Consider the following 24,855-nt stretch of genomic DNA (forward strand, 5'->3'; position numbering starts at 1 on the left):
ATTTTAACTTTTTTAAAGTGTACAATTCAGTGGCATTCATTACATCAGCAATTTCATGTAACCATTACATTTCCAAACTCTTCCTTCACCTCAAATAGAAGCTCTCTGCTCTTCAAGTGGTAACTCCCATTCTCTCCAACCCCTGTAACTTTGTAACTTCTAGCCTACTTTCTGTCTCTGTGCATGTGCCTCTTGTTTTTGTTTTCTGGGATAGTGCATTTAGCCTAATGTTTTCAAGGTTCAGTCATGTTGTGATAATGCATCTGAGCATATCTTAGAACTTCATTTTTCATGACTGAGTAATATTTTGTGGTGTCTCTATGCCACTTTATCTACTCACCTATTGATGGACATGTGGATTGTCTCCACCTTTTGGCTAATGTGAATAATGTTGCAGTGAACATTGACATACATGTATCCAGTTTCCTGTTTTTAGTTCTCTTGGGCATATATCTAAGTATGAAATTGCTGGCTTATATGGTTGTTCTGTATTTTTTTCCTTGTAACTTTCCTCTATCTCTTTGGAAAAATCAATCTTGTTTATGTTTATGTTTTGTGAACCTAGCATCAAAAATCAAGATTATTGTGTAGGTATAGCAAGAGAAGAAAAAATCCCCACAAAACTTTTATTGATGAAATTCAAAATATAAGTGAGTCCAGCTTTTTCTAATACAGGTCCATTAATGAGAAGAATGGGATTGTTTTAGAGGGGATGACATTTTGCTTAGTTTGTGTTTAAAGTTAGTGTTTTCCCTCATCAAATTCAGGGCAAATCTTCCTTCACAAAATATTTCTTAGCTTTTGGGCTCTGAAACAAGCAGTGGGTAGACTTGGGTTGGATCTAGTGCTCCGTCATCTTTGGCTGACTCCTTCGGTCCTTTCCCATGAGACACTGCCCCAGGTCCTTTGTATCCCCCTGCTCCTTACAACATGGTGACGCTCCCTCCAAGGGACTCTGCGAGAATGGATCCCATGCTCACCCTTCTTTATCCCTTCCTTCCGACATGCATCAGCACCTGTCCTGCGCATGCCACACCCGCTGTTCCCTGCTCCTACCCTTCCTTGGCACAGTGGAGCAGCAGCCAGGGGTCCAGGGCTCAAGCCTTGTGCTCCAAGCAGGGGACAGGATGGAAGCAGGAATCAAACGGTGAGAGGCAGCCAGGGAGGGAGGAGACAGAGGCACAGAATGCCAAGTTTAGTTAATTCTTTTTGCAAGAATAACTAAAAACAGCTACATTAGCTGAACAGTACATGGGGTAGTATTTGAGCAGGACCCTGCAGACCCTTTACTTGCTGTGCAAACTTGGTCAAGTTGCTTCCTAAGTTGAGCAGAGTACATGGCGGAGAATGGCACCCAGTGTCCAAATTCTATAATAAAGTCTGTGACCTTTGAAAAACAACACACTCTCTACTCCTCCCACTGTGGCCAGAGGCAGTGATATCCCTTAATTTAAGCATTTGCCAAAGCAATAAAGCTCCTAGAAGCCTTTGCTGGAGCAGTATGACTGTTATAAAGCAAAAAGAGAAATGAGAGGGGGCATAGATGTGGAGTTTGCTCTATTTTATTTCCAATGTAAGAGGAAAAAGCTTGAGGAAGCCCTGATGGATGTCGGCCATGTTGTCTCACAGCTGGGAGTCCCCTGAGCTGGCCTTTTAGAAGCTTTTCCTAGACCCAGGCTCCTGTAGAGTACATCTCTCACACTCCACTTTGATTTCTACTTTTATTTTCAGTTAATTTAGAAATAAGGGCTCTGAACTGAGCATCATGAGGTCTGGATTCTAATTTCAGGCCTGCCCTTGGCCCCCTTCGCGGGCCCTGGCTGTCCTCGCTAGTCTCAGCGTCATATCCATAGCATCACGATGGGAATAGATGATCTCAAAGGTCTCCACATGCTCCCTGATGAGGCATTCGTGGGTCTAAGGTAATGGTCCAAAATGTCAAAACTACTTAGGTTGTCACTGCCAAAAGCGAAGAAACAAAATATCCGTAGAGCATGTTAGATTTTTTAAAAATGTCACACAACTCCCAGGAATTACGTGTATTAACTGACTCATTAAATATAGACGATGTCAAAAAGGAAATCTTCCCACTCTATTGAAGGACCTGTGTTATGAGAACTATAGGACATGGCCAGCCTGCCCACAAAAAAGTCAATAATGATGACATCGCACTCTGTTATTTTTTCTGTTTTCATAGTGCTACGTTTTCAGCTTAAGCTCCAAGCTAAATTTGAGAAGCCTCTGATTATTTTATTCCTACTCCCCTTCCCCTTGGGGTTTTGGATGCTGAATCTCACTCTCGAACTCCTAAAATAGACTTTGGCTCTTTCTTGCTGGTGGCCTTGCACAGCTGTCGCTGCCCTGCCCCCAGTTCATGTAATTGGGCTTTGCGTGCAAGGAAGGTAATTGCTAAATTCCTCTTTTATGCCAGAAGAGCTTCTCATCTCTGGAAGCCCCTCAAAGATGGCTGAATTATGAAAAGCCAGAGTAAGAGACTGGAAAGAATAAGCTCTTGCTCCCAGAAGGAAACGGCATTTTTGCAAGTGACATTTGACTACCACTCCTCAAATGACTAGGATGCCATTTACAGTGTAATTACTGTTCTCCGGAGTGTTCCTGGTACTGAATGAGTGTTATCTGGGATTCAGAGAAGTGGCACTGCATGATCACAGCAAGCTGCCCGTCTTTCCGGGCAGAGATCACACCACTGCCGACCGTCTCTTCTCAGAAGGGAGGTGGTTTGCAGATGGCACCTGCTGTCTCGTGTGACTCAGGTCTGCAGATCTGATGGGCCCCATGACCCTCTGCCCAGGCCCATGCTGCCCTCCTCCACTGGACACCAGAAGTGAAAATGGGCCAGAATCAACCTCTCGTCTCGCCCTTCGCCCTCCACTGCCACCCTGTTTCCAAGGCTCCTCATTCCCCTTCCCCTTGCCCCCCTTCAAATTATACCCACAGGATCTGCTACTTCGTTGTCTGGTAAAGCAACAGCAACAGCTAAATTGTTTATAACCTTCATGCTGTCAGACACTCTTGTAAGCATTTTACATGTATTACTTCACTGAGCCTGGCATCAACCCCATGACCTCCCGACCCCACGCCTGGTGAGTAAGGATTAAACTTTGAAAGTCTCTCCTCTGAGCTGTGTCTTCCCCTCGAGACCGCTCTCCTCTCTGCCTTGGCTCCTCGTTTCTTAGCCACAGTCTTGCTGGGCCTGGAGGCTGGAAGCAGCTGCTTATGTGCCCCCCCCCCCCCCAGCTGCACAGAACCTCCATCTTCTTATCTTCTAAACTGTCCATTTTATCAGTGCCTCTTTTTCACTGGAACTATTATTGAAACAAATACCTTTTTAATATGACATATATTCTGTTCGCCATTTCCCACCCCATTAAAACTGGAAGTCTTTCCTCTGTTGCATACAAATAGGATTAGGAGCTTAACATAGGTGATCACACTGAATTGAGGCATACAAATGCCCCCGGTGATGCCCCAAGTTCCTTCTTTTTCTTAGCTGCATTTGTCAGGAGAGGGCTCCTTTTGTGATTGAGGCGTATGGACCTGAGCTACTTCTGTCTATGCTCAATGTCTACAAGAGCTGAGGGCAGGCATGGGGTACAGCCAAGCATTCTGCTGGGTGTCAGGTCTCAGGAGCAACTGGAGTTGTCTGGGGGCTTTTTCGAGCCAGTGTGCTATTGCTGCATCTCAGAGTCCAAGACCCCATAGAAAGACAGAGCTCAGACACCTCTGAATTGGGGAGAAGGGCTGCTTTGCCATGTGTAACTGTTGGAATGCATTTCCTAACTCTGTGACACCCCTATGACTTATTATGGGGTGTGGGTGGTTAGTGTTATGGGAAAGAGGTCCAGCCCAAGGGGACTGTGAATGATCTATCTTCATCAAATTGAGCACCTTGGAGATGGGCCAGGGTGTTGCCTCCCTCACTGCTGTGGCACGGATGGACATTGAGATCTGAGAAGTTTCTTGAAAATTTTGCAATCTGGAAAGGTCTCCCTCCTTAGTCGTTTCAGAGATCCCAAAGAGGCCATGGGAACAGGGACCCCAGTGGCAGAGAAAAATTTTGCTGAATCTTGGAACTAGGTTAAGGAATAAGTTACATTTGGGGGGACCTTTTATTTATACCTTGCTTTATGCCATATGAGTGGGCCTGGCAAGTTCAGCGAGTGCATTGTCTGTAATGAAGACTCTGGGGGCTCTGGTGTGTTGTGGTTTAGAGCTCAGACTCTGGAACCAGACTGCCTGGACTCAGTCCTGGGTCTCCCACGCACTTGCTGAGGCCTCAAGTTTCATTTCATGTGTCTGTGCTCCTGGTGCCTTGTCGGTAAGTGGAGTACAGGCATGGTGGCTGCTGCTCTTTGTAGGGTTGTTACCATGAGCCAAGGAAGCAGTTCTTGCAAAACAATGAGAAGAGCTCCTGGCTGTCCCATGTCATGAAAATATATGTTTTCTACATTAGGGTTGCTCTAACAAAATACCATGGACCGGGCGGTTTATAAACAGCTGAGGTTTATTTCTCACAGTTCTGGGGGCCTGGAATCCAAGATCCCTCGATCAGACAGATTTGGTGTGTGGAGTGGACAGCTGCTGGGTGGCAGCCTCCCACCATGTGCTCACATGATAGGAGAAGCAGAGGGCGCTGGAGCCTCTTATAGAACTGCACTAATCTCATTCATGAGGGCTTCACCCTTCAGACCCAATCACCCCCCAAACCACCACCTCCTCATAACATCATATGGGGGGTTAGGATTTCAACCTATGAATTTCAGAATGGCACAGCATTCAGACCGTAGCCCTTGCGGAAGAAATAAACAGAATTCTAGTACAATTTCAAAAAGCTGTGTATGATTTTCAAGCCTTTTGTTTCAGAGAAATTTTGAAATGAAGAAACATTTTATAAAGTAAATGGTTGTTTCTGATACAATTTACATCTGGTTTTCCTTATGTTTTATCTGATCAAGCACAGGTTCTCAGGCAGGGTTAGTGCAGTCACTTGTTAGGAGCTGGAAGGAGAGGTTGTTCTAAGAGGGACCTTAACCATCTGAGGGGTCCCTCGGGCCCTGGCTCTGGGAGAAATGGAAGATGCTGAGGCAGACTCCTTAGTTCACAGGGTCCACGGAGGCTAAAGAATAGGGGTGGGCAGGAATTAAGGCAATCCCCTCCCCAGTTTAAGAGGCCACATTTCACTCCACAGGACTTCCACCAGCCCCACTGTTACTGGGGCCATGGGAAATAGCATCCATGCCTTGCCATGCCCTCCCTGCCCCACAAGCCCCAGATGCAAAGCTGCTGGCAGGCACATCTGATTGGCTGAGCTTGGGTCACGTGACATCTATGGCTTCCCTCCTCCTTTCACCCTTAGGTTTTATTACTGGGAAGCAGGGATGTTCCCCAATACCCCAACCCTGAAACAGAAAGTTTTGAGGTGATCGGCAGCCAGAAGGACAGGTGTCCATTCTCTCCCTCGCCTTTGAGGACTTCCTTCTTGCCCCAAGATACTCTGAGTCTGCTCAGAAGCTGGTGTTTCCTTGAGCACCTGGAATGGAGCATGTCCCGGCCAGGCTCCTGGTCGTGCTTTGCACCCAGTGGAATGAGTGTTAGCCTTTGGCACAAAAGGAAGCAAGGATGCACACTTATTTATAGCATCTAGCTGTTTTGATTCAGAACAGACTGTTTCAGCTGCTGAGCTCCTTTTGTTTATCAGGAAAACAGTTGATATTTATCATTCCTCTTAGCAAAAAGAGAAAGAAAAGCATTTAAACATTTAAATGTTTCTGTGTATATATTTAAGTACTTAGTGGTTATATTGCAGTGAATGAGTTGAGGGGAGCGGTTAGGAAAAAACCTCATTTTTGATCACCATTTACCCCCTTTTCTCCACATCCCCACTTCTGGCCAATGTGATTGTCACTCTGTTTTCTCCCTTGTCATCCCTCAACCCCCTTCCCTACATCAGTTTTAAGTACTGGCTTTTCATGGCCTGGTGTTCTCTCCAGAGCACCTGTCCTCCCCCACTTATTCCCAGCCCATTCCACCCCCACACCTGGATTAGATCTTCCCCCACACCCCACCTTGCATTCAGCTCTTCTCAGCAAGCTGCTTCTCCCCCAATCCATCACCACCACCACCCCATGGCTCTTAAAGGCACAGTAGTGGCTTCTCATTGCTTGTCTTGGAGCAGAGCAGTGAAGAGTGCTCTGGGGTCAGGTGCAGATCCCAGCTCTGTCACTCGGCGTGCAGGTCAGTGGGAGGTATATGCAGGTTAATAACAAAAGCAACTTATAGTTGCCTAAGAAAGTCCAGTTTTATCTTGCCCACCCACAAGAAGTCTGGCAAGAGGCTGCATCTTGAGCATCAGGGCTCTGAGCTTTCTTTCCCCCGTTCAAGTGGCTTCTGTCCTCATGCTCCTCACTTCCCTGCTGCCCCATCTCCAGATCTCCTCCTGTCCCTGGCAGAAGCAAGGGCCAGGGCTGAGGGCATCCCCTCCTCTGGAGGAGCTTCTCCAGAGGCCTGACCACCCAGCCATGTGTGCCCCTGCTGATCCAGAATCCAGTTACAAAGCTAAGTGAGGATCCGGGTGTAGCAGCCTGTACCATCCCTAGGCATATAGTAGGAGCCTATTAACTGCTTAGCACTTCACTTAGCATTTTTGTTAGGGCAGGTTTTCACAGTAACCAGCTAACACAATAGTCACTGTGACTTTCTTTGTAAATACATGTAAAATTCTGGAATTCTCTCCTCTCCCACCACCTTGCTTTACCTTTTGCCTCCAGCTTGTCCCCCTCTATGTGGCTCCTTGGTCTCTTGGCCCTCGGACCCCTGCCTCTCTCTCCTTGTCCACCCATTAATCCTGAGGGTTCCCTCTCTCACTTGTGGACTGGACACAGACCTCACCAGAGGAGACAACAGCTCAGAGCTAGGGCCCTTCTAGCTTTTAGGAGCCTTTTAGGAGACCCCTGTGAGCAGTCCATCCCCCTAGGGTGAAGTTTTTATTGTTATTTAAAGCTTTTCTTTCTTTTTAAGAAATCTGGCCCTATTCTTTTTCTTTCCTTCCAGCAACCACCTCACTCCATCTTCATCTTCACAGAGCAGACAGTGGCCAGGAGGACGGCCCCTCAGGCCTCTCCTCTTTATCGTAAGGAACCTGCCTCCTCAGGAAAAGACCCTTTGTTCTGGGATCTGCTTTGGTTTCATCTTCTGGCACCTGATTTCTCTCTTCAGTTTCTTGTCTGCCTGCTGTTGCTCTCCAGTTGCCTCCACAAACGGATAAGCACTAAATAGCAGCTTTTCATCTGCCTCCTGCCTTTGCTCCACACCTCCCTTCCTCCACAGCTCATCTTCCTCTGTCCTTTACTCAACCAACCCCACTAGCTCTGCTTCCCCTCCAACGCACCCCAAAACTGCCAACAGAGCTCACCCCACCAACACCACTGGGCCAGATTCAGCAACCTCATCTCCCAGAGATCCTCTCTGTGGGGACAGCCTGCTGCAGCCCTCCCCCACCAGTCCCCTCCATTCCCTGCCCTGGTCCTTTTCTCTCTTGCCTGGAGTAGAGATGCTTCCCAAGGTTCTGCTCAGCTGCACACTGAATTCTCTTCCAACTAAGGTTATCTGATTTCTTCCACCTTCAACTCTTTTCTTAAATGTATATTTTTTCCCATTTTTTTTTTTATTGTGGTAAAATCCATGCCCCATAAACCTACCACCTTAACCGTTTTTCACCTTGCCCTTCAGTGGCATCGACTGAGCACATTCACAGTGTGCTCATCACCACATCCGTCTCCGGAATGCCACGTGCACAACGGAAACTGTTCCCATAAGGAATAACTCCTGTTCTCCCCTCCCCATGCCCTGGCTGCACCGTTCTACTTTTTTTTTTGTTGTTGTTGTTGGACCCTCACTGGTGGCCAGGGATCGAAATGGCGCTGCAGAGGCTGCGGCCAGCCTCGCAACCCAGCGCTCAACCGCTGCGCCACCAGGGGAGGCCCCATTCTATTTTCTTCCTCAATAATCTGATGACTCTAAGTGCCACTTGTAAGTGGAATCATGCCATATCTGTCTTTCAGTGTCTGGCTTATCAGTAGCATAACATCTTCAGGTTCATCCCATGTTGTAGCAGGTGTCAGAATCTCCTTCCTTTTTAGTGCTTAGTAATATTCCAGCATCTGTGTCCAGATCCTATATTATGTGCCCATTCATTGGCTTCCAGACACTATGTTGCGGCCATGTTCTGGCTGTTGTGAATAATGCCGCTGTGAACATGGGTGTACAAATATCTACCGGAGTCCCTGCTCTCCATTCTTTGTAATTGTCTTTGTGCCAATACCATGCTGTTTTGATTAACTGTAGCTTTGAAATCAGGAAATGTGAGTTTTCCAGCTTTGTTCTTTTTCATATTATTTTGACTCTTGAGAGTCCCTTGAGATTCCATATGAATTTATGATGTTTTTCTATTTCTTCAAAAAAAAAAAGGCCATTGGGATTTTGATGGGGATTGCTCTGAGTCTGCAGATTGCTTTGAGTGATAATTGACATCTGAATAATATTAAGTTTTCCAATCCATAGACATCGTATGTTTCCACTTATTTTTGTCTTCTTTCATTCTTTATATCCAAATGTTTGACTTTTCTTAGAACTTTCTCTTGCCCCAGATAGTTTCTAATTATCTCCTATAAATCAGCACTTCAAACTCACCGTGTTCCAAACCACACATGAATATAACACCTTTTTTCCCCTTCTCCCTTTATTCTAAAAAATTTTTACCCAAAACAAACTGAAAAAAAGGTCTACCATTAATAAACACACACACACACGCACGGGCTTTCCACACCATGGCTTTGCTCCTAGATTTATAGGCCAGAGATTTTGGGGCCTCCTTCAGTTCCTAAACCTCACCAGCCTCCACCTTTCTTGATTGATCTGTGCTCGCTAATTGGAACATATTTCTTAGTTCTCTCCATGGTTGTGAAGTTTCTGGATCCAGCTGTCATCTTTATTCTTGGCCTACCTCCATCCTGGTTCCCCTTTCTGGACCATGAACTTCCTAAGTCACTGCAGAAACCAGAGGCTCCTCCCTGAGGGTGAAACCCCTTTGTGGATCTCTGCCCTTGCTAGTGTTTCTGGGTGGGGAGGGGCAGTCCCATTAACATACACTTAGGAACTTGAGGGGTACAGAGGAGGGGGAGCCACTGCTGGGGTAGAGGAGGGAGCTGGAACTATTTTGAACAGGGGCTGCCATCCTAGACTCTGTGAGGTGGACTCAGCCCATACCTACCCTCCAACCTGATTCTCCCCATCCCCACCAGGGCACCCTAGACTGGGTATATGCCAGACTACATGCATAGCCAAGTCAAAGCCTCCCTCCCTTTGTTTCCCCTTCCTGGAGTGCCATTTCCGTATCGTAACTGTGATTTTCTCCCTGCTCATCAGGCAAAGCCCAGGCCAAACCCCTTCTTCCAGTATGCCATCCTGGGGCCTGAGATCACTTTGCTCTGTTTCCTGCTCTGGGATGCTTGTCAGTCCAGCCTGGCATCGAGTCGTCTGTGTACCTGCCTCTTCCCTGGTGCCACACAGAAAGCTGCCTGAGATCAGGGATTATGTGTCAGTCAGTTGCTTACTGTCCTGGCTTCCAGCACAGGGTGTCACGCCCCTGGGGACCCACTCCTCGGGAGGGTTTGTGGAGAATCGTATTCCAAACAGTCCCAGGAAACAGATTTTGTCAGCCTCACGTGAGTGTGCATGGGCACAGCTCACCCATGTGCAGTGGACACTGGCCTTGCTCAGGCCCATGTGTGTTCTTCTTCCCAAACCAGTGCTTGGAGAGAGCCATGAAGTTTGCCTTTGAGGAGTTCCACCTCTGGTACCAGTTCGCCCTGTCACTCATGGCTGCCGGAAAAGTGAGTTGCCCTTTGTGCTGCACCATTCCCGTGTCCACAGTTCATGTCTTTGAATTCCAAGAGGTGCTAGAACAGTAGAAGCTAAACCAGCTCTGAAACTGCCCTGTAGTCCTGTGTAAATGAGCAACCAAACTTAATTATTTGGGAGCACAGAAGAAACACTGAAAGGAAACATTTGGAAAGATCTACCTCTTCCTAGCCACTGCAGCTTCCTCCTGGGAAGATGTGGCTCTACCTACAGCTCTGCCCTCTCACTCCTTTGAGTGTAGGAACTTAGTCCTGGAGCAGGAGAGCTTCCAGGTCTGTCAGCCATATCGTGGTAGGCAGAGCGGGTTGAAAGTTCACGCTGTGCAACAGAGGCCAGGCCGCCCTCCCACCTGTGTGACCCAGGCCAGCCACCTGGGTGCTCAGCTTCCATGTCCGTTTCATAGAACTGCACTCAGGTAAGTGAGGTAACACCCATACAGTGTGTAGAGCAGCCACCTTAGGAGAGGCAAGAGCCCTTGTGTTCTTGGTGATGCTGGCCATCTAGTTAGTGAACCTGCCATCCAGCACTTGGCAGGTCTGAGAGGTGAGATTATTTAGCCTAAGTTGAAACAACTTTGTTGGGTTTGTTTTCAATTAGACAGGCTGATTTTTATAGTAACCTTAGATACCAGTGTCTTGATATATTTTTTCCCGCCTTTGCAATGGCTACCCAGAAAGTGGCCAAGATGAGGTGACTCCGGGGAAGCATTTCTACTTTTTTTCATCACCTCTTACCCCACCTTCACGCGAGATGGGTTTCCCCATTCCCAGGCCCCAGGGTGGGTTGGATTCAAAGTTGGTGAAACTCTTAAGAAGGCACCCTAAGCAAAGATCCTCTTAGGAGGCTTTAATGTCTGGGTCCGTCAGCATTTTGAGTTTCACAGACATACTCTCCTCCCCCAGTCAGCTCGTGCTGTGAAGGTGCTGAAGGAGTGCATCCGCCTGAGGCCCGACGACGCCACCATCCCGCTCCTGGCTGCCAAGCTGTGCATGGGCTCCCTGCACTGGGTGAGTGGGGCCGGCGCCCACTCACGGCAGCGCTGCCAACCTGCTTCACATCCAGACAGAGGGAGAAAATGACAACCGAGCCTCAGCTCCAAAGAAACCAGGCTGTTCACAGCCCCAGGCCCTTGGCCAGTGCCACGGGCTGGGAGTAATCAGTTTGCGATTGAGTTCACTAGGTGATGGGGTTCTCTATCCTTCAGGGAATGTGCTTCAAAGTAGCTGTGAAAGGGCAAACTCAGAATTCGTGTTCACATGTATCTTGCTTTATGCAAGATCTGTAGGACAGGAAAGGTATATTTAACAAATGATACCCTCTTAGCCAAACTGAGTTTTCCTATAAAGCTAAGAATCCCTCTCTCCCTTAGCTCATGTGTAAACCCAACTTTCTCCTTTTCTCTTCCTTCACCCAGAACTTCTTCTTCAACTAGTCATGTTCATATTTGAATTTGGGAATAGCCTGATTTGTAACAGGTCTAGCACCTCAAAAATATACCATCAGAGTAGAAAATAGAAAACTCAGACTAGTTGCTGAGATGGTGGTAGAGATGATTGCCATGTGCAGTGGAGTTGTGCTTTTTCTTTAACTTCTCAAGATTAATGACTAGAAGAATTTGCTCCAGAGACTGAGGTGCTTTGCTAAGTTTTTTTATCCTTGGTCCTTGCTGCTTGTTTTCTTCCATTTATCCCATGCAGCAGGACAGAAGGAAGCCTACTTCTTTCTGAAGAATGGCCCCTACTTCTGTTAAGTTTGCTTCAAACCTGGGGGTAGAAAGACCCCAGGTCTGCAAATGCCAGCTTCCTGCTCCTTCCCTCAGCACAGGCCACTCACACCTCAAAACAAAACTTTTTTAAATGAGATTAAAATCTTTTCTGAATATATTTTCCTCAATTTTGCTGAAATTTCCAAACACCATAAAGGCCGAATATAATGCACTTCCAGGTACTATCTCTAGTTCCAGCAGCACCCACATTGGCCCCACTCTGGAGGGACCAGTCTTAGTTCTGCAGTGGCGAGTGGTGTGGGGGCCTCACTGTGGGCCTAGGTTCCAGGCGCCCCTTTTTCATTGGCGCCATTGAGGCTGGGTCCATGTGCTATGAATTGTATGTGAATTGGGTTTCAAAATTTTTCACAGCTGTGGGAAAAGAGGATCCAAGCCTAAATGGATTCTTTATGTCATTAAAAAAAAAAAATGGAAATATCCAAACACGCAACATTTCAAGGATTTTATGATTTACATACATATGTAGTTTCAGCTTCTGAATACCTACCACAACCTAATTACTGAACCAATCAGTAAAAAGTAAAGATGAAAAGATAGAACCCCACCAGCCCCACCAACCCCTCCAAGGATGAAGGTGACTCTAGAAAGTAGGACAAGAAGTAATAAGGAAACGTTACAGAGAAACAGCCAGGTTGGATGCTGAGGACTGTCTGAAAGGCTCTTACAAAGGGAACAGAATCACCAGAGTGGAATTGGAAGATCTGGCCATTATTTTCACAGTGACTCATCAGAAATCCATTTCTGGCAGCAGATGCTCATGGGAACTCATGTTAGAAATTCTGCATGTTGTTGTTGTTTTAACTTGTCTGGTTTTTCAGTTGGAAGAAGCTGAGAAGTTTGCCAAAACTGTGGTTGACGCAGGAGAGAAAACGTCCGAGTTCAAAGCCAAAGGCTACTTAGCTCTGGGGCTCACGTACAGTCTGCAGGCCACGGACGGTGAGCGGAGCCCCTCCCCCATGGAGTAGGCCAGGGCTGGGCTGCCTGGTCCATGCCCTGCTCCCTAAGGAGGGCCCACAAATTGGGTTGTTCTTTTGGGCATGTGTCCCCGGGGCCCCACTACTGCTGTTCCTTTTGTGGGGGCTGGTTGGCGAGTGGGAGGGGAGGGACAGAGGACAGGAGCCAGGGTTCCCAGGCCTCCTCCCAGTTACAGTGTGTGGGGTTCCCTACTGGGGGTGCAGTGTCTCTGCATGAGATGCCAGGTGAGCAAGACCTTGAGAGGCTGTTCACCTAACCCAGCCTGTGCCTGCCTCTGCCACAGTACCTGGCCTGGGCTGTCCCTGTGAAGGGGTATTGGGTCTTAGCAGGGATACAGAAGAGTTCAGGATCATCCACTCTAGAGGTTTCTCTTGACCAATCATGACCCTCCTCTTCTCCATTCACATATCTTATTACTCTATTTTGTTAGCAAATTTCATTGATGTATGTTTTTCACACTTAATGAAATTTCTGATTATATGTTAACAGAAAATGTAAATTGGTAAATTGTTTTTCTGAACTCTTATTACTATCATCTTAATATTTTGTTTTTAAATATAACACGAAAACAAATCTCAAAATGAATGTATATTTTCATGAATTAGCATCAGGTCAAATATCCCTGTAATGACTCCTCAACTCAGGAGACTGACCCCCCTGGCCAACTGGGGAGCCCTCTACATGCTCTCTTAAGAGAAAACACCAGCCTGACTTGCACAGTCCTCTCTTCATGGTATTACAAATTACCCAAATCTTTTTTGCCTTGGCCCTAAAATACCACAGACTCTGGAGCAGTTTTGCATAAAAGTTAATTTTCAGTAATAGATTTTTTCCCAATTTTTTCCATACACACAATATATTGGCAATACCCAGCACATTGTTTCAACAACAGTAAACTTTCACTGAATTGTATTATCCATACAAATTCTTAATTTGTACTCTACCCCTCCTAAGTCTTATAACTTTGGGAGAGTCACTGAACTCTGCTGGGTCTCATCTTGTATTTATGGCTCTGTTGGGTCACCTCTGAGTTTCCCACGAAGCAAGTGTCCTGGGCACAACCCGATCCCCAGGACAGCCTTCCTCCAGGCTCAGTGCCACTCAGGAAGGGATCTGCCACTGTCATTGGATAAGGCCCCTGCAGTCCCAACCTTAAACACCCTTCTCTAGGGCAGTCTGTTGGCCCAACAGAAAGTACCTATGTAGTTCCGGCAGCAGACCCCAAGGGCACCGTTCCTCACATGCTGCCACAGAGGCCATGTTGACTCAGCATTATGGCCTCACATGCTGGAGCTGACTCCAGTGTCCATGTTGGCTTTGCCGCGTCTGTCCCTCCCTTGTATTCATATCACGGTGTTAAAGGTCCTAGCCATGCCTGGTGTTAATAGACTGGCCTTTTGTGGCATCAAGCAAGTGCTCGTGGCTCAGGGATATAGCTCCAGAAGGAACTCTGAGGGCTGTTGAATTCATACCATCAGTGCTGGGATCTCTTCCAAACCACCTGGTAGACCCAATCTTCACCAAGAGTTAAATGCCTACTCTTGAAAAACCAGATGTGCTCCTCGCTGGAGTTTCCAGCTGGTCTTTCAAAGACAGCCACCTGTCCCTGGGGGCACCAAGAGTGACCAGCCAGGTGGCTCTCTCCCCTGGTGCCATCCCACAGTTCTGACCATGGGGCAGCGCTGGGACAGGACCGAGCATATCGCGCCAGAAATTTCAGCTTTGAATCCACTCTGAATGAATAGTTTTTGTGATGAGTTTTGTTATTTGTCAAAAATTTCCTGATCTCCCAGTGCCACTGACTAATTGAACCCCTTTCTTAGCTTCTTTGCGAGGGATGCAGGAGGTCCTACAAAGAAAGGCGCTTCTTGCATTTCAGAGGTGAGTGGGAGTTCATCTTTTCACTCGGCTGTACATAATGACACCAAAGTATGATAAGTATAAAAGGAAGAGATATTTATAAAGATTATGTAAACAGTGTTTATCCCTGGGAGTCTCTCGTCCCAAGCGCGGAGCACACACCATCACAACTGGCTGCATCACCTGTGGCCTTGTCACTGCACCCTGCATCTGTTAACCCTCTAGACACACTTTACTCACCCCTGGTGCAGCGACTTTGGCTCTAGGAAGAGAGCTCCTTTGTATGTCTGGGAGATGATTGGTTTTATTAAAGGCATTTGTCATCATCTGGAAAAGGGATCATTCTTTTCTAGCCTTTTTTTTTTTTTTTTTTACATGTCAAACCACAGATTTTTACATTAAGAAATGAAAAGGGCAGATTTTAGGACACTCTTGAAATAATGTGTTCAGACAGCCAGGCCCCTCCACCCCCACCATGCTCCACAATACCTGTGTTTGTCTTTTCTTTGTGCTTGTCATGAAATTAGGAGGATGCCTTCATCAGAGAGCGCTTGAGTGTCACAGAACCCGTCCACATCCCTCCTTTCACGGGTGCCTCCCCCCACACCAGAAAGGTAGAGACATAACAGGCAGTGCCCGCTGTAGGTGAGGGACCGAGATGCAGGGTGAAGACAAGCCTGATCACATAGCTGATGAGGTCAGGTCAGATGGAGGTCTCCTCACTAAGTCAGCTTTCCTGGGATAGCAGATCCTGCCCTCTGATCAACTCACTATGCCGCCCAATCATTCTACAACGAGTCCTTCCTATTAAAATACAGATTGCTCTATTATTTAATATTCATATGATGATTGCCGCCAACCAGGCAATGTGGGTTGTACATTTGTGGGTGGGGCATGTGGATAACGGATAACACATGAACCAATCTTGGCTTATTTATAGGGTTAACGATCTTTTGTCACATGGGTCCACTGTTGTTTTTTTTTAGTATAGAAGTGTTTTGTTTTTTAGTCTCTGTGTATCCTGTTATCCAAGTGGTAATTGTTGAATTGCATAAAAATGCTATACTATACTGTAACCAAGGGTCCTAAAGTGTGTTAAAGAGAAAATTTCAATTAAATTGAGAGGAAAGGGCCTCCCTGGTGGCGCAATGGGTTAAGCACTGCACTATGAAGCAATCCACAGCCTCTGCAGCACGAGTTCAATCCCCAGCCAGCCAGGTAGCAAGAGTAACCCACATGGCACAGCAGACTTCTCCTGACTTGCCCGCTGCTCCCCTCAGCAGTGTACTTCAGTCAGTCTGCCTGTTCTGTTCCCTACTCTGTCTCTGGTGAATCCTCTCACCCCCCCACATCTCTGGCCTGTACCCAGCTCTTGTATTCATAAATAAATAAATCTTAAAAAAAAATAGAAAGGAAATTATAAAAAAGCATGATGGTGTAGAAATTAGTAAACTGATACAAGAACCTGGTTTTGCCCACCCTCTCCGTTAGCAAACTCTGAGTGGTTTTGAAATAGCCTTTTCCAATTTATTATTTTTACTTTTATCTTTTTAATATTGATATAAAGAAAATTCAGTGTTTTTATTGTTTTATTGTATAAATCAAAGTCTTATATGAGGCTTGTTATGTGCCAACATTTTCGAATTTTGTTACCATAGAGCAAATCATGCACTATCAATGTATTACTGGGTTCACATTACACTCTCCTCATTACCTTACTGTGTCTGTGGAATGGATTCATAATCAAAGTGGGGGTGGGGGGAGGGGGCCCTGTGCTACGTTACCATCTATCCGAGCTTTATTCATATTGCAATATAAGAAGTCACTAAAATAAGTGGTTGCCTGAAAGTATAACCTGACAATGTCAGATTTAGACTTTGTATTGATCCTGTCACCTTGAACATGTGTGAGTTACATTCATTGTTTGGAACTGTCTTTAGTTACTATCCAAGTTTCATGAGGACCCCCTTAGTACCTAATAACCTCTGATAGATTTCTGTCTTTCGGCCTAGGGCTGCCTGTCCCTAGGCACAGTGGACATGTTCCTTTTTTATGCAGTCATTATCACTTCTTTTCAGTTAGTCTCAAACTCTTTCATCTTGTTTTTCCCCACTTCCTAGCGGGCTTGCAATAGCTGCTTCACTCTGCCAGACCCAGGCTGGTGAATGACTTCAAGCACCAGTTGACATCTGCAAACAGGTCTCTCTGCTAAGCGTTTGTTGATGTTCTTCAGCACAGAGTATGGAAAGCATTTCTATTTCAAATGATTTGGAGCTTTAAATCCTTCAGTCCTAGTTTGTAAGACCCACACATGGATGCCTAAGAAATGGTCATTGCATCTGTTTCAATTTTCTTAAATCAGCCACCGGCATGCCTGACTCCAAGTTATGTAACAGCCATTCATTGGCCTGATTTCTTTTCACTCTTTTTTTTTTTTGCTTATTAGGTTTTAATCCAAAGAGATTTTGTGAAGTATTATTTCTTCTAGGAAGACTAAGCAAAATTAGTATTTATGTGAAATAAAGACTGTCTTCCAAAGGAATAACATTGTTCCTTTTTTCAAGTGCACATTAAGTAGGACTATCCTAGTGCATTGCAGACTTAACAAAAATCTATAGGGGAAAGATTTTACATGAAAGGGATGTGTAACTTTTATGTCAGTGGCTATTCAAAAGCCACTTGGATAAGAAGTGCTTTTTTTTTACTATATATTTTAAATCTCCTTGCAATTCTGTTTATGTCATTTTTTGCTTTTTTGTTTAAAAAGAAAGCACTGTAACTTAAAAAGGGGTGGGACTGCAAATATAGCTTGTGGGAATTAACTCCTAGTTATGACTGGAGTGGGAATTCAGAAAGATTTGCTCCATAGAAGACTCAATAAGGTGATTTTTTTCAAGGCGTCCCAGTTGCCTGACTGCATTTGATGTCAAGACCCTTACGGTTTGTACACACACAGCCCAAGCAGCTAAGCTAGTGCATTTGCCTGAGCCAAGGTACAGTGAAGAAAAAGGTAGTGTTGTTTGCAAAGCTTTCTGAAGATGCTGGATTGTTCTGAGTGGCTGCTTCTCTGGGCTCTCCCTGCTACGGAGAACAAGCCTGCAGACAGTTGGGAGATGTTTCAGTGACTTGACCCCTGGCCTGCAGAAATCTGGGCTGTTCCATGAGGGAGAGGTGGCATGGAGACCTTGTGTCTGTCAATGAGTTTCCCCTCTACCACCTAGCCTGAGTTCACATGTGAATGTGGTATCTTTTATGTGTATAGAGTGACTTATCCAGTTTGTCTGGAACTGAGTAATTTCCCAGAACATGGCACTTTCAGTGCTAAGACCAGAAAATACTGGGGAAAGTTAGTTATTCTATATGTGTAATGTAGTAGAAATTATGTAAAATTTTACCAAGTTTGTACATTTTTTTCTTAACTTTTTAACACACTAATCCCAGGTTCACAGTAATCAGGACTGAAGGGAACATCAAGGAAAATGGGCTAAATAGATAAGATATGGTCGAGAACAATCCTTAGAATCTCCCTTTTGGCTCTGCCTCTTTTCCTGGATGTTCCTGGATAGGATGCTTCAATGGTGGATGCTTCATAACTTATAGTTACTGTCATTACAAGGTCTCGTGGACCAGAGTCAAATTAATAAGTCTTCTCTGCATTCTTGGTTCAGCTCTAGAAGATGTTGGAGTTGAGTCTAGGAGAGCACTCAAGGCATTGTGGGCTCTAGCCAGGTAATCTGGTAGGCCCATCCCCTGCTCTTCATGAGCAGCTCTCAGGACACTGCTCCCACTGTACTGTGTGAGGATCACTTTGGGGCTCCTTCTCTGTGGGAGGGAGTTTCTCCTCAAGGAAAGACACTTGTATTATTTATCTGCAGTCTCCCCAGAGGCTGGCACAGGGCCTGGCATCACAGCTGTTAGTGCATAATATTGATGGATGGATTGATGGATGGATGGATGGATGGATGGATGGATGGATGGATGGATGGATGGATGGATAATTGGGTGAGTGGATAAGTGGGTCGATGGATAGACGGGCAGTCTGCAGTCAATTATTTCCGTATGGAAGAGAAATTGAATTAATGCACGTGGAAGTTCTTTGACAAGGGAAGTACTGTGTGAGGGTACCTGTGTGACTTTTTGGATCTCTGGATTTCTCTTAGCAGCCTCCCCAGGTGCTCACTATACGGGAGTGGGATTACTGTAGTCTTTAAATTCATCTGCAGGGTTTTGCAGCCTTGCGGTTTTGCAAGATCACTAATGTCCTTCCTCTTACCTGCATGGCTTGGTGACTTTTTGGGGCCCCCAGAATGCCTTTGGTGTAGGAAGTCAAGGGCTAAGATTGCTCTGCACAACATTTTCTAGGGTCTCTGTAAGATCAGTGCATACACTTCTTGTTTCATTGGTCATTCTCCTTATTTCCTTTTTCTTTCAGAGGGTAAAGTGGTCAGTTTAACTCATTAGCCAAATTATTGAAAGAAGAGTTTTTAAAATATGTATGTTAATGTTGGGCCTCATGAAAAATTTGGCACTTGCCTGTCCATCACTAGCCAGGGGGACCATCCTTCAGATGTTTTCCTAATGCACCCAGGAAACACGGAGATTTCTAGCACTGCTGTTCAGTTTCTCTCCCAGCCCCGGGGCTGACAGCTGACAATCACTGAGTGAGGCCAGGAGGAGGCCTTTGTCCAGAACCGCCTTCTCCACCAGGCCACTGCCCCTCGCCACTTGGCTGGTGTTGGGCAGAGGCATCCATTATTTGCTTTGACTTCATTTGTGAAGAATCTAAACGGGGCTGAGAAAATTACAGCTCTAAATTATAGCTCTGAGAGATTCTTTTGGAAGGTTGTAGAACTCTAGCTTTATTAACTGTGAAAGAAGATGAGATGAAGTAAATAAAGCTTCAGAATTAATTTTATCTTCATTTTCCCTGAATATTGAGAGACAATCCAATCTCACTTTTTATGAATGACAAAGGTCAGGGGTGGGGGGTGAAATCCATTGATGTACAAATTCATGGGAACCCCTTGCCTGCAAAATATTAAAAACTGGAGTATGCTGGGTAGGCCTGTGGTGGAAATAGGACATTTAAAAGGGCAATACAGGCAAAACACTCAGCCTCAGCTGAGTTTAGGGCTAGGAGTCTAAATGCTTTGCTCTTAACATTTATCAAAGACAGGACTTCCCCGGTGGTGCAGTGGTTGAGCGCCAGGTTGTGAAGCTGCCCGCAGCCTCTGCAGCGCCAGTTCGATCCCCGGCTGCCGGGCGAGGGTCCCACATGGCGCTCAGACCTCTCCTGCCGCCCACTGCTCCCCTCAGCAGTGTACTTCGTCACTCTGCCTGTTCTACTCTCTGCTCTGGCTCTGGTGAATTCTCTCACCCTCCCGCGCTTCTGACTGTGCCCAGTGCTTGTATAAATAAAATAATAAATAAAAGATTTATCAAAGACAGAGACTACCCCAGCATCCTGCCAGCCAGTCCTGGATGTGAGCTTCCACGTTTGCCCAAACTCAGCATTTTTCAGGATGGCAAACACCTCCGAGACGTCTAAGCCCTTTTTCCTCAGAGCAGACAGGCAGTTCCACAAAGGCCTTCTTACTGTGGAAAGCCATCCTTGGCATGTTTTGCCACACTTGAGTCCACAAGAACTTGGCTTTCTTTTTTAATCTTGAAAGGTTTTTTGCTAGTAGAAAATCCTCCTTTAATCACAGGTTCACAGAACAGAATGAGGGCTTCTTTACTAGCTGGGTCCCCTTGGGAATTAGTCTGCTCTGCAGTGCCTTGTAAAGTAAGTAAGTTTGTTTTTCTCTTCCCACCAGACTGTTTAACACAGAATTATGTCTCATTTATACTCACATTTTGAGTTGTTCTTGGTGAAATACACTTGACTTCCACACGATAGCAAGAATGACCACGTTTGCCATCAATTAGGGGGCAGTCTGCCCCAGAGCCTGGCACATCACAGCTACGTGGACTGAATTAGCCAACTGACAGAATTTAGTAGAACCAGCAAAATGCTGCAAAGCTTTCTCTTCTCCCTTTCATTCATCAAAAACCAAAACCTCATTTTACGAGTAATGTTAGGTCTTTGACTTTCCTGTGATTTCTCTGAAATCCAGAAATGTGAATGCAGCTCTAAATTATAGCTCTGCGAGATTCTTTTTGAAGGTTGTAGAACTCTCGCATTAGCCAAAGGCAAGGCTGTTGCCTTGCCAAGTGTGTTCCTGGCCTCCCCTTCCCAGCGAGACACTCAGCCCCTTCGGCTCAGCCCAGGGAAGGCTTTGGCAGGGGAGGTCAAACCTCAGGGCCTGTGGCCTCACCTGTAGCTTCCCCTCGGTGCCCAGGATGGTCAGGCTCAGGCTGACACTTCAGACACTACTACAAACACGGAAACCGCATCTATGTTTACCTTATGAAGGGCTCAGAAGAAGCCGCGTCACACTTCTCAGTGGACTAAGGAGAAGCGCTTAAACTAAATGTTAAATAAACAGAAAATGTGACCTTGGTTGAAAAATGCAGACTAGATACTCATTTGATAGGGAAAGTGAAAACGACCTCTCTCCATACTAATAGCCATAAATCCTTTTTCAGGGCTCACAGCTTGTCACCTACGGATCACCAAGCCGCTTTCTACCTGGCTCTACAGCTGGCCATCTCCAGACAGGTCAGTGTCTCTTGTGGGCCCCGAGTGTGGCTCCCACCTGTTCTCACATAGCTCCCTCGGCGCTCAGCTGAGGTGGGAGCTGGTCCCCCTTGCTCCCAAGGCTGACTTGAAGTCAGGCTCCTCCTGAGGATACTGATCCCTCCCAGTGAGCCCTGGTGTCTGGGTCTGTTTGAGCATCGGCTGTGGAGACACATTTGTGCCACCTCTGCTTTTAAGTCTAAATCCACAAATCTAGAGGGCCCAGATTTGTAGACCAGGTGGAAACAGGGGAGCAGTGCCCCAAACCCAGGAGTCATCAGGGAGCCTTTCCCCTTGATGACAGAACCCAATGCTGAGGTGCATGCTGGGGACTAAGGCCCTGCTTGGGGCCTGGTTGTCACAAGGTGCTGGTGACTGACAGGAGGATACCAGCAGGCAGAGGCGAAAAATACCACTTCCTTTAAAATATAGATAAGAGAGGAACCCGTAAAACAGGAGACTCAATCATATTCCTGCTAGCGGAGCAAGCTTTGCTGTCCTTCACCTTCCTGGCAGAGCTTCCAGAAGCTGCCTCTGCCATTCTCATGCCCTCCCAGCTGTTCTGGAGTCTCTGGCCACATGCCTGCCAGCCCACCAGGTGCAAGACGCTGGTGGTGACCCCAGTGCATTCCTGAGTGCTGACAGGAGGGTAAACCAGAGGTCAGTTCCCCAGACATGCCTTCCCCTGGCTGGCCTGGGTGACAGTGTACATCTGAGCTCCAGGAGGCCTGGGGATAGCAGCCAGGGAACTGAGGAAAGCAAGACCCTGCCTCCATAATGGGCTCTCCCCAGAAAGGGGTGGCTCTCAGCTGGACTTGCATCCGGGAGAGCTGCTGCAGCAACAGCAGTCGCTGGTGATTAGCCATTTGGCCTCCCTCCTCCTCCAGAAGTTTCTCACCACCTCTGGGAAGCCTCCCTCTGTTTACTCAGCTCTCTTATCCAGTATCTGTCTTTCTCACTGGATCTCAGATTCCCTGAGGGCAGGGCCCCACGTCCGTCATCACCATTGCTGCACCCTGGCTGCAGGAGCGCTGCCTACAGTGTCAAGCACCCACTAATGCTCGCTGAATGAAGGGACCCACTTTGCCTCCCTGAGCCAGCTCTCTTTTAAGGACATCATTTTGAGTACTGTATCTGTCCCCAGTGGCTCTGGTCATCCCTGCAAGTTGATGCCATGACCACACCCTACCCCTTGACCCTCCACATAAACCCATTTTGAGTGCTGGTCACTCTGAGGACAGGATAGTAGACAGAGCCCGTGGCACCCAGTGTGACACCAGGCCCATGTGGGCTTCTTTCCCAGATGACCAGAGGGGCGGAATTGGAAGGTCTCAAGCCACTCTTCTCTCACCATCAATACCTGAGGTCCAGGCTCAGGCCACTGTACCTCTGGATTCAGTGTCCTCCCTGTCAGTGACAGGTCAGGCCAGATGATCCCTCTCCCAGCCATGAGAGCCGCAATTCTATGGTCCAATTCTATGGTTATAGCAGGCATAACCTAAATCCTCCAAACATGGAACTTCAGAGAGGAAAACTAGGGTTTGGGCAAGACAGAAATCAGGGTCCTCCTGTGCAGTGGGGGGACGGTGTGTTTGGGAAGAAGCAGGAGAGCCGAGAAGAGCCCACACAGGGACTGGAGTTGGAGGGAGACAGGGAGGCGCCCCTGGAGCGGCTGTGTCAGAATGCTTCAGTCTCAGGCTCTTTCAAAATCCAGCTTCAAGTTCTAATAATTCTCCCCAGTTACTGTCAAGCCCATGTGGACTCCAGACTGTTCACTGTGTGTGCATTGTATCAGCCCTTGTGCTTGGTGGCTGTCAAGAAAGTCTTGAGCAACTGTTGCTATTTAAAGGTTAAGGTTAGACCCAGCCCTACTTGAATTTGTAGACATTGGCTTTGTATGTGGCCTGGCAGTTTGTTCCTTGCGGAGCTATTTGGGGTTGTAGTTTGGAAAGGTGTGAGGTTTTGTTTGTTTGCATATTTCCTTGATGTCTACTAGAAATCCAGGACAAAGGAACTTGAAAAGAATCACAGGTGTCTAAGTATTCGAAAAGCTCCATTAAAGATTTTATGATTTGTTAACACCTTAATTTCAGCAATACTTTAAAAGCCAAGGACACTTCCATTAAGACAGTTTAACTCTGCTAAAAACCCCTGGCAATCTGCATGTGTGTCCATGTAGAGTGAAATTATCTTGGGCATAGTCAGCAGTAGATCAGTTTTGGGAAAAAAAGAGAAAGTGTTGATTTTGACATGGTGTTTACTTAGACTTGGCATTGGTAGTGACACAGGGGAGCCCTGTCACTCCACTGGGAGAGGGTGTCTGTCTTCATGCTTGTGGGTTGTAGCTGTGACAGTGACAGTCTTGAAAGCTCAACTTAAAATACGAGCATGGCAAAAGTGAAACTACTCTCGATACTTACGGAGAGACTTATTGAAATGGTGGTTCCCTGAGTGTGAGTGTGTGTGCGTGTGCGTGTGCGCACGCTTAAAAAATTGTTTTTGGTTTTGTTTTAAACCAGATACCAGAGGCTCTGGGGTATGTCCGCCAAGCTCTTCAACTTCAAGGCGATGACGCCAACTCCCTGCACCTGCTCGCCCTCCTGCTGTCAGCGCAGAAGCATTACCACGATGCTCTCAACATCATCGACATGGCCCTGAGTGAATATCCAGAAAATTTTATGTGAGTGATCCTCCCCTTTGCCTCCCCTTACTCAGAAGTTGTTAAATTTACTTCTTCCCCTTTCCTTCCTCCGATCTATCTAATTTAAGTCCTTCATGGACTCCTGGTACAAAATTCCCTATTTTCTTGTTTTTCCATGATACATAGAAACAATCATAGTCTGTTAGGGCCCTGTACTAAGCTAAAATACTTTATCTGTTCTTCCCAGTGTGTGCCCTGGGGGCACATAAGATAATTTGGATTACAGATTGAATATTTTATGTTAATTGTTACACATTTCTAAATGTATATTAGAAAAACTATAACTGCATATCCAAATATGACTTCATGGAAATTATTTCTCAGAGTGGAACTAAGTTTTTTTTCAAATGAGTTGTTTTAAAGTCAACTTAAAGAGAAATATTAAATAAATACTAATACAGAAATACAGGGTATGGCAAAAGTTATCTTAAACAAATTCCAGTGAATAAAACTTGGCAAACATTGCTTTAGATCTTGTTTATCCTGCTTCCACTAGTTTCAGGTAATATTATATGTTAGGCAACCTTACCCGAGATAGCTACTGACCTCTGTGCCTTGGTTTTAGTCTCTAGGAAATGCAATTACTTGAATCAGTCTGTCAATATTTGTACATAACCTAAGATTTGTCATTATAAACCACCATCCCCTTCACCTTTCTTGAGTCCCTGAATCCAGACCTGTAATATGGGCCTTGCTGAGAAAGACATTGGTTTGTGTACTCATTGGCTGCTGGATTACCATCTTATGCAGTAGCTGAGTCTGGGCATAGCGAGCGACCAGCCAGAGCAAATACTGCTGTGCAGGGGTTGGGGTCAGTGATGGGGCGGGGGCAGCTGGGGCAGTGGGGTGAAGGGCAGGAATGCTGGCGGGCCCAGCTGGCTCTCCTGGCTTTCAGCAGTAAGTGCGGTTACAAAT

At 46.3% G+C, this 24,855-nt stretch overlaps 1 protein-coding gene across 4 annotated transcripts in view; it reads left to right on the top strand.

The window, feature by feature from the left end:
- The window catches only part of TTC7B (tetratricopeptide repeat domain 7B), a 216,069-nt gene that overhangs the window by 111,255 nt on the left and 79,959 nt on the right, over positions 1-24,855 (top strand). For all 4 annotated transcript variants that reach the window (XM_037503711.2, XM_054691639.1, XM_054691628.1 and 1 more), the window contains 6 exons: positions 9,828-9,911; positions 10,842-10,946; positions 12,544-12,661; positions 14,524-14,581; positions 21,149-21,221; positions 23,759-23,919. In XM_037503711.2, the coding sequence (XP_037359608.1) occupies positions 9,828-9,911; positions 10,842-10,946; positions 12,544-12,661; positions 14,524-14,581; positions 21,149-21,221; positions 23,759-23,919 (599 nt within the window). The remainder of the gene's footprint in view (positions 1-9,827; positions 9,912-10,841; positions 10,947-12,543; positions 12,662-14,523; positions 14,582-21,148; positions 21,222-23,758; positions 23,920-24,855) is intronic.

Source organism: Talpa occidentalis, unplaced genomic scaffold (assembly GCF_014898055.3).
Source record: "Talpa occidentalis isolate TD23 unplaced genomic scaffold, MPIMG_talOcc4v2.1 talOcc4.11, whole genome shotgun sequence".
Classification (NCBI taxonomy): Eukaryota; Metazoa; Chordata; class Mammalia; order Eulipotyphla; family Talpidae; genus Talpa; species Talpa occidentalis.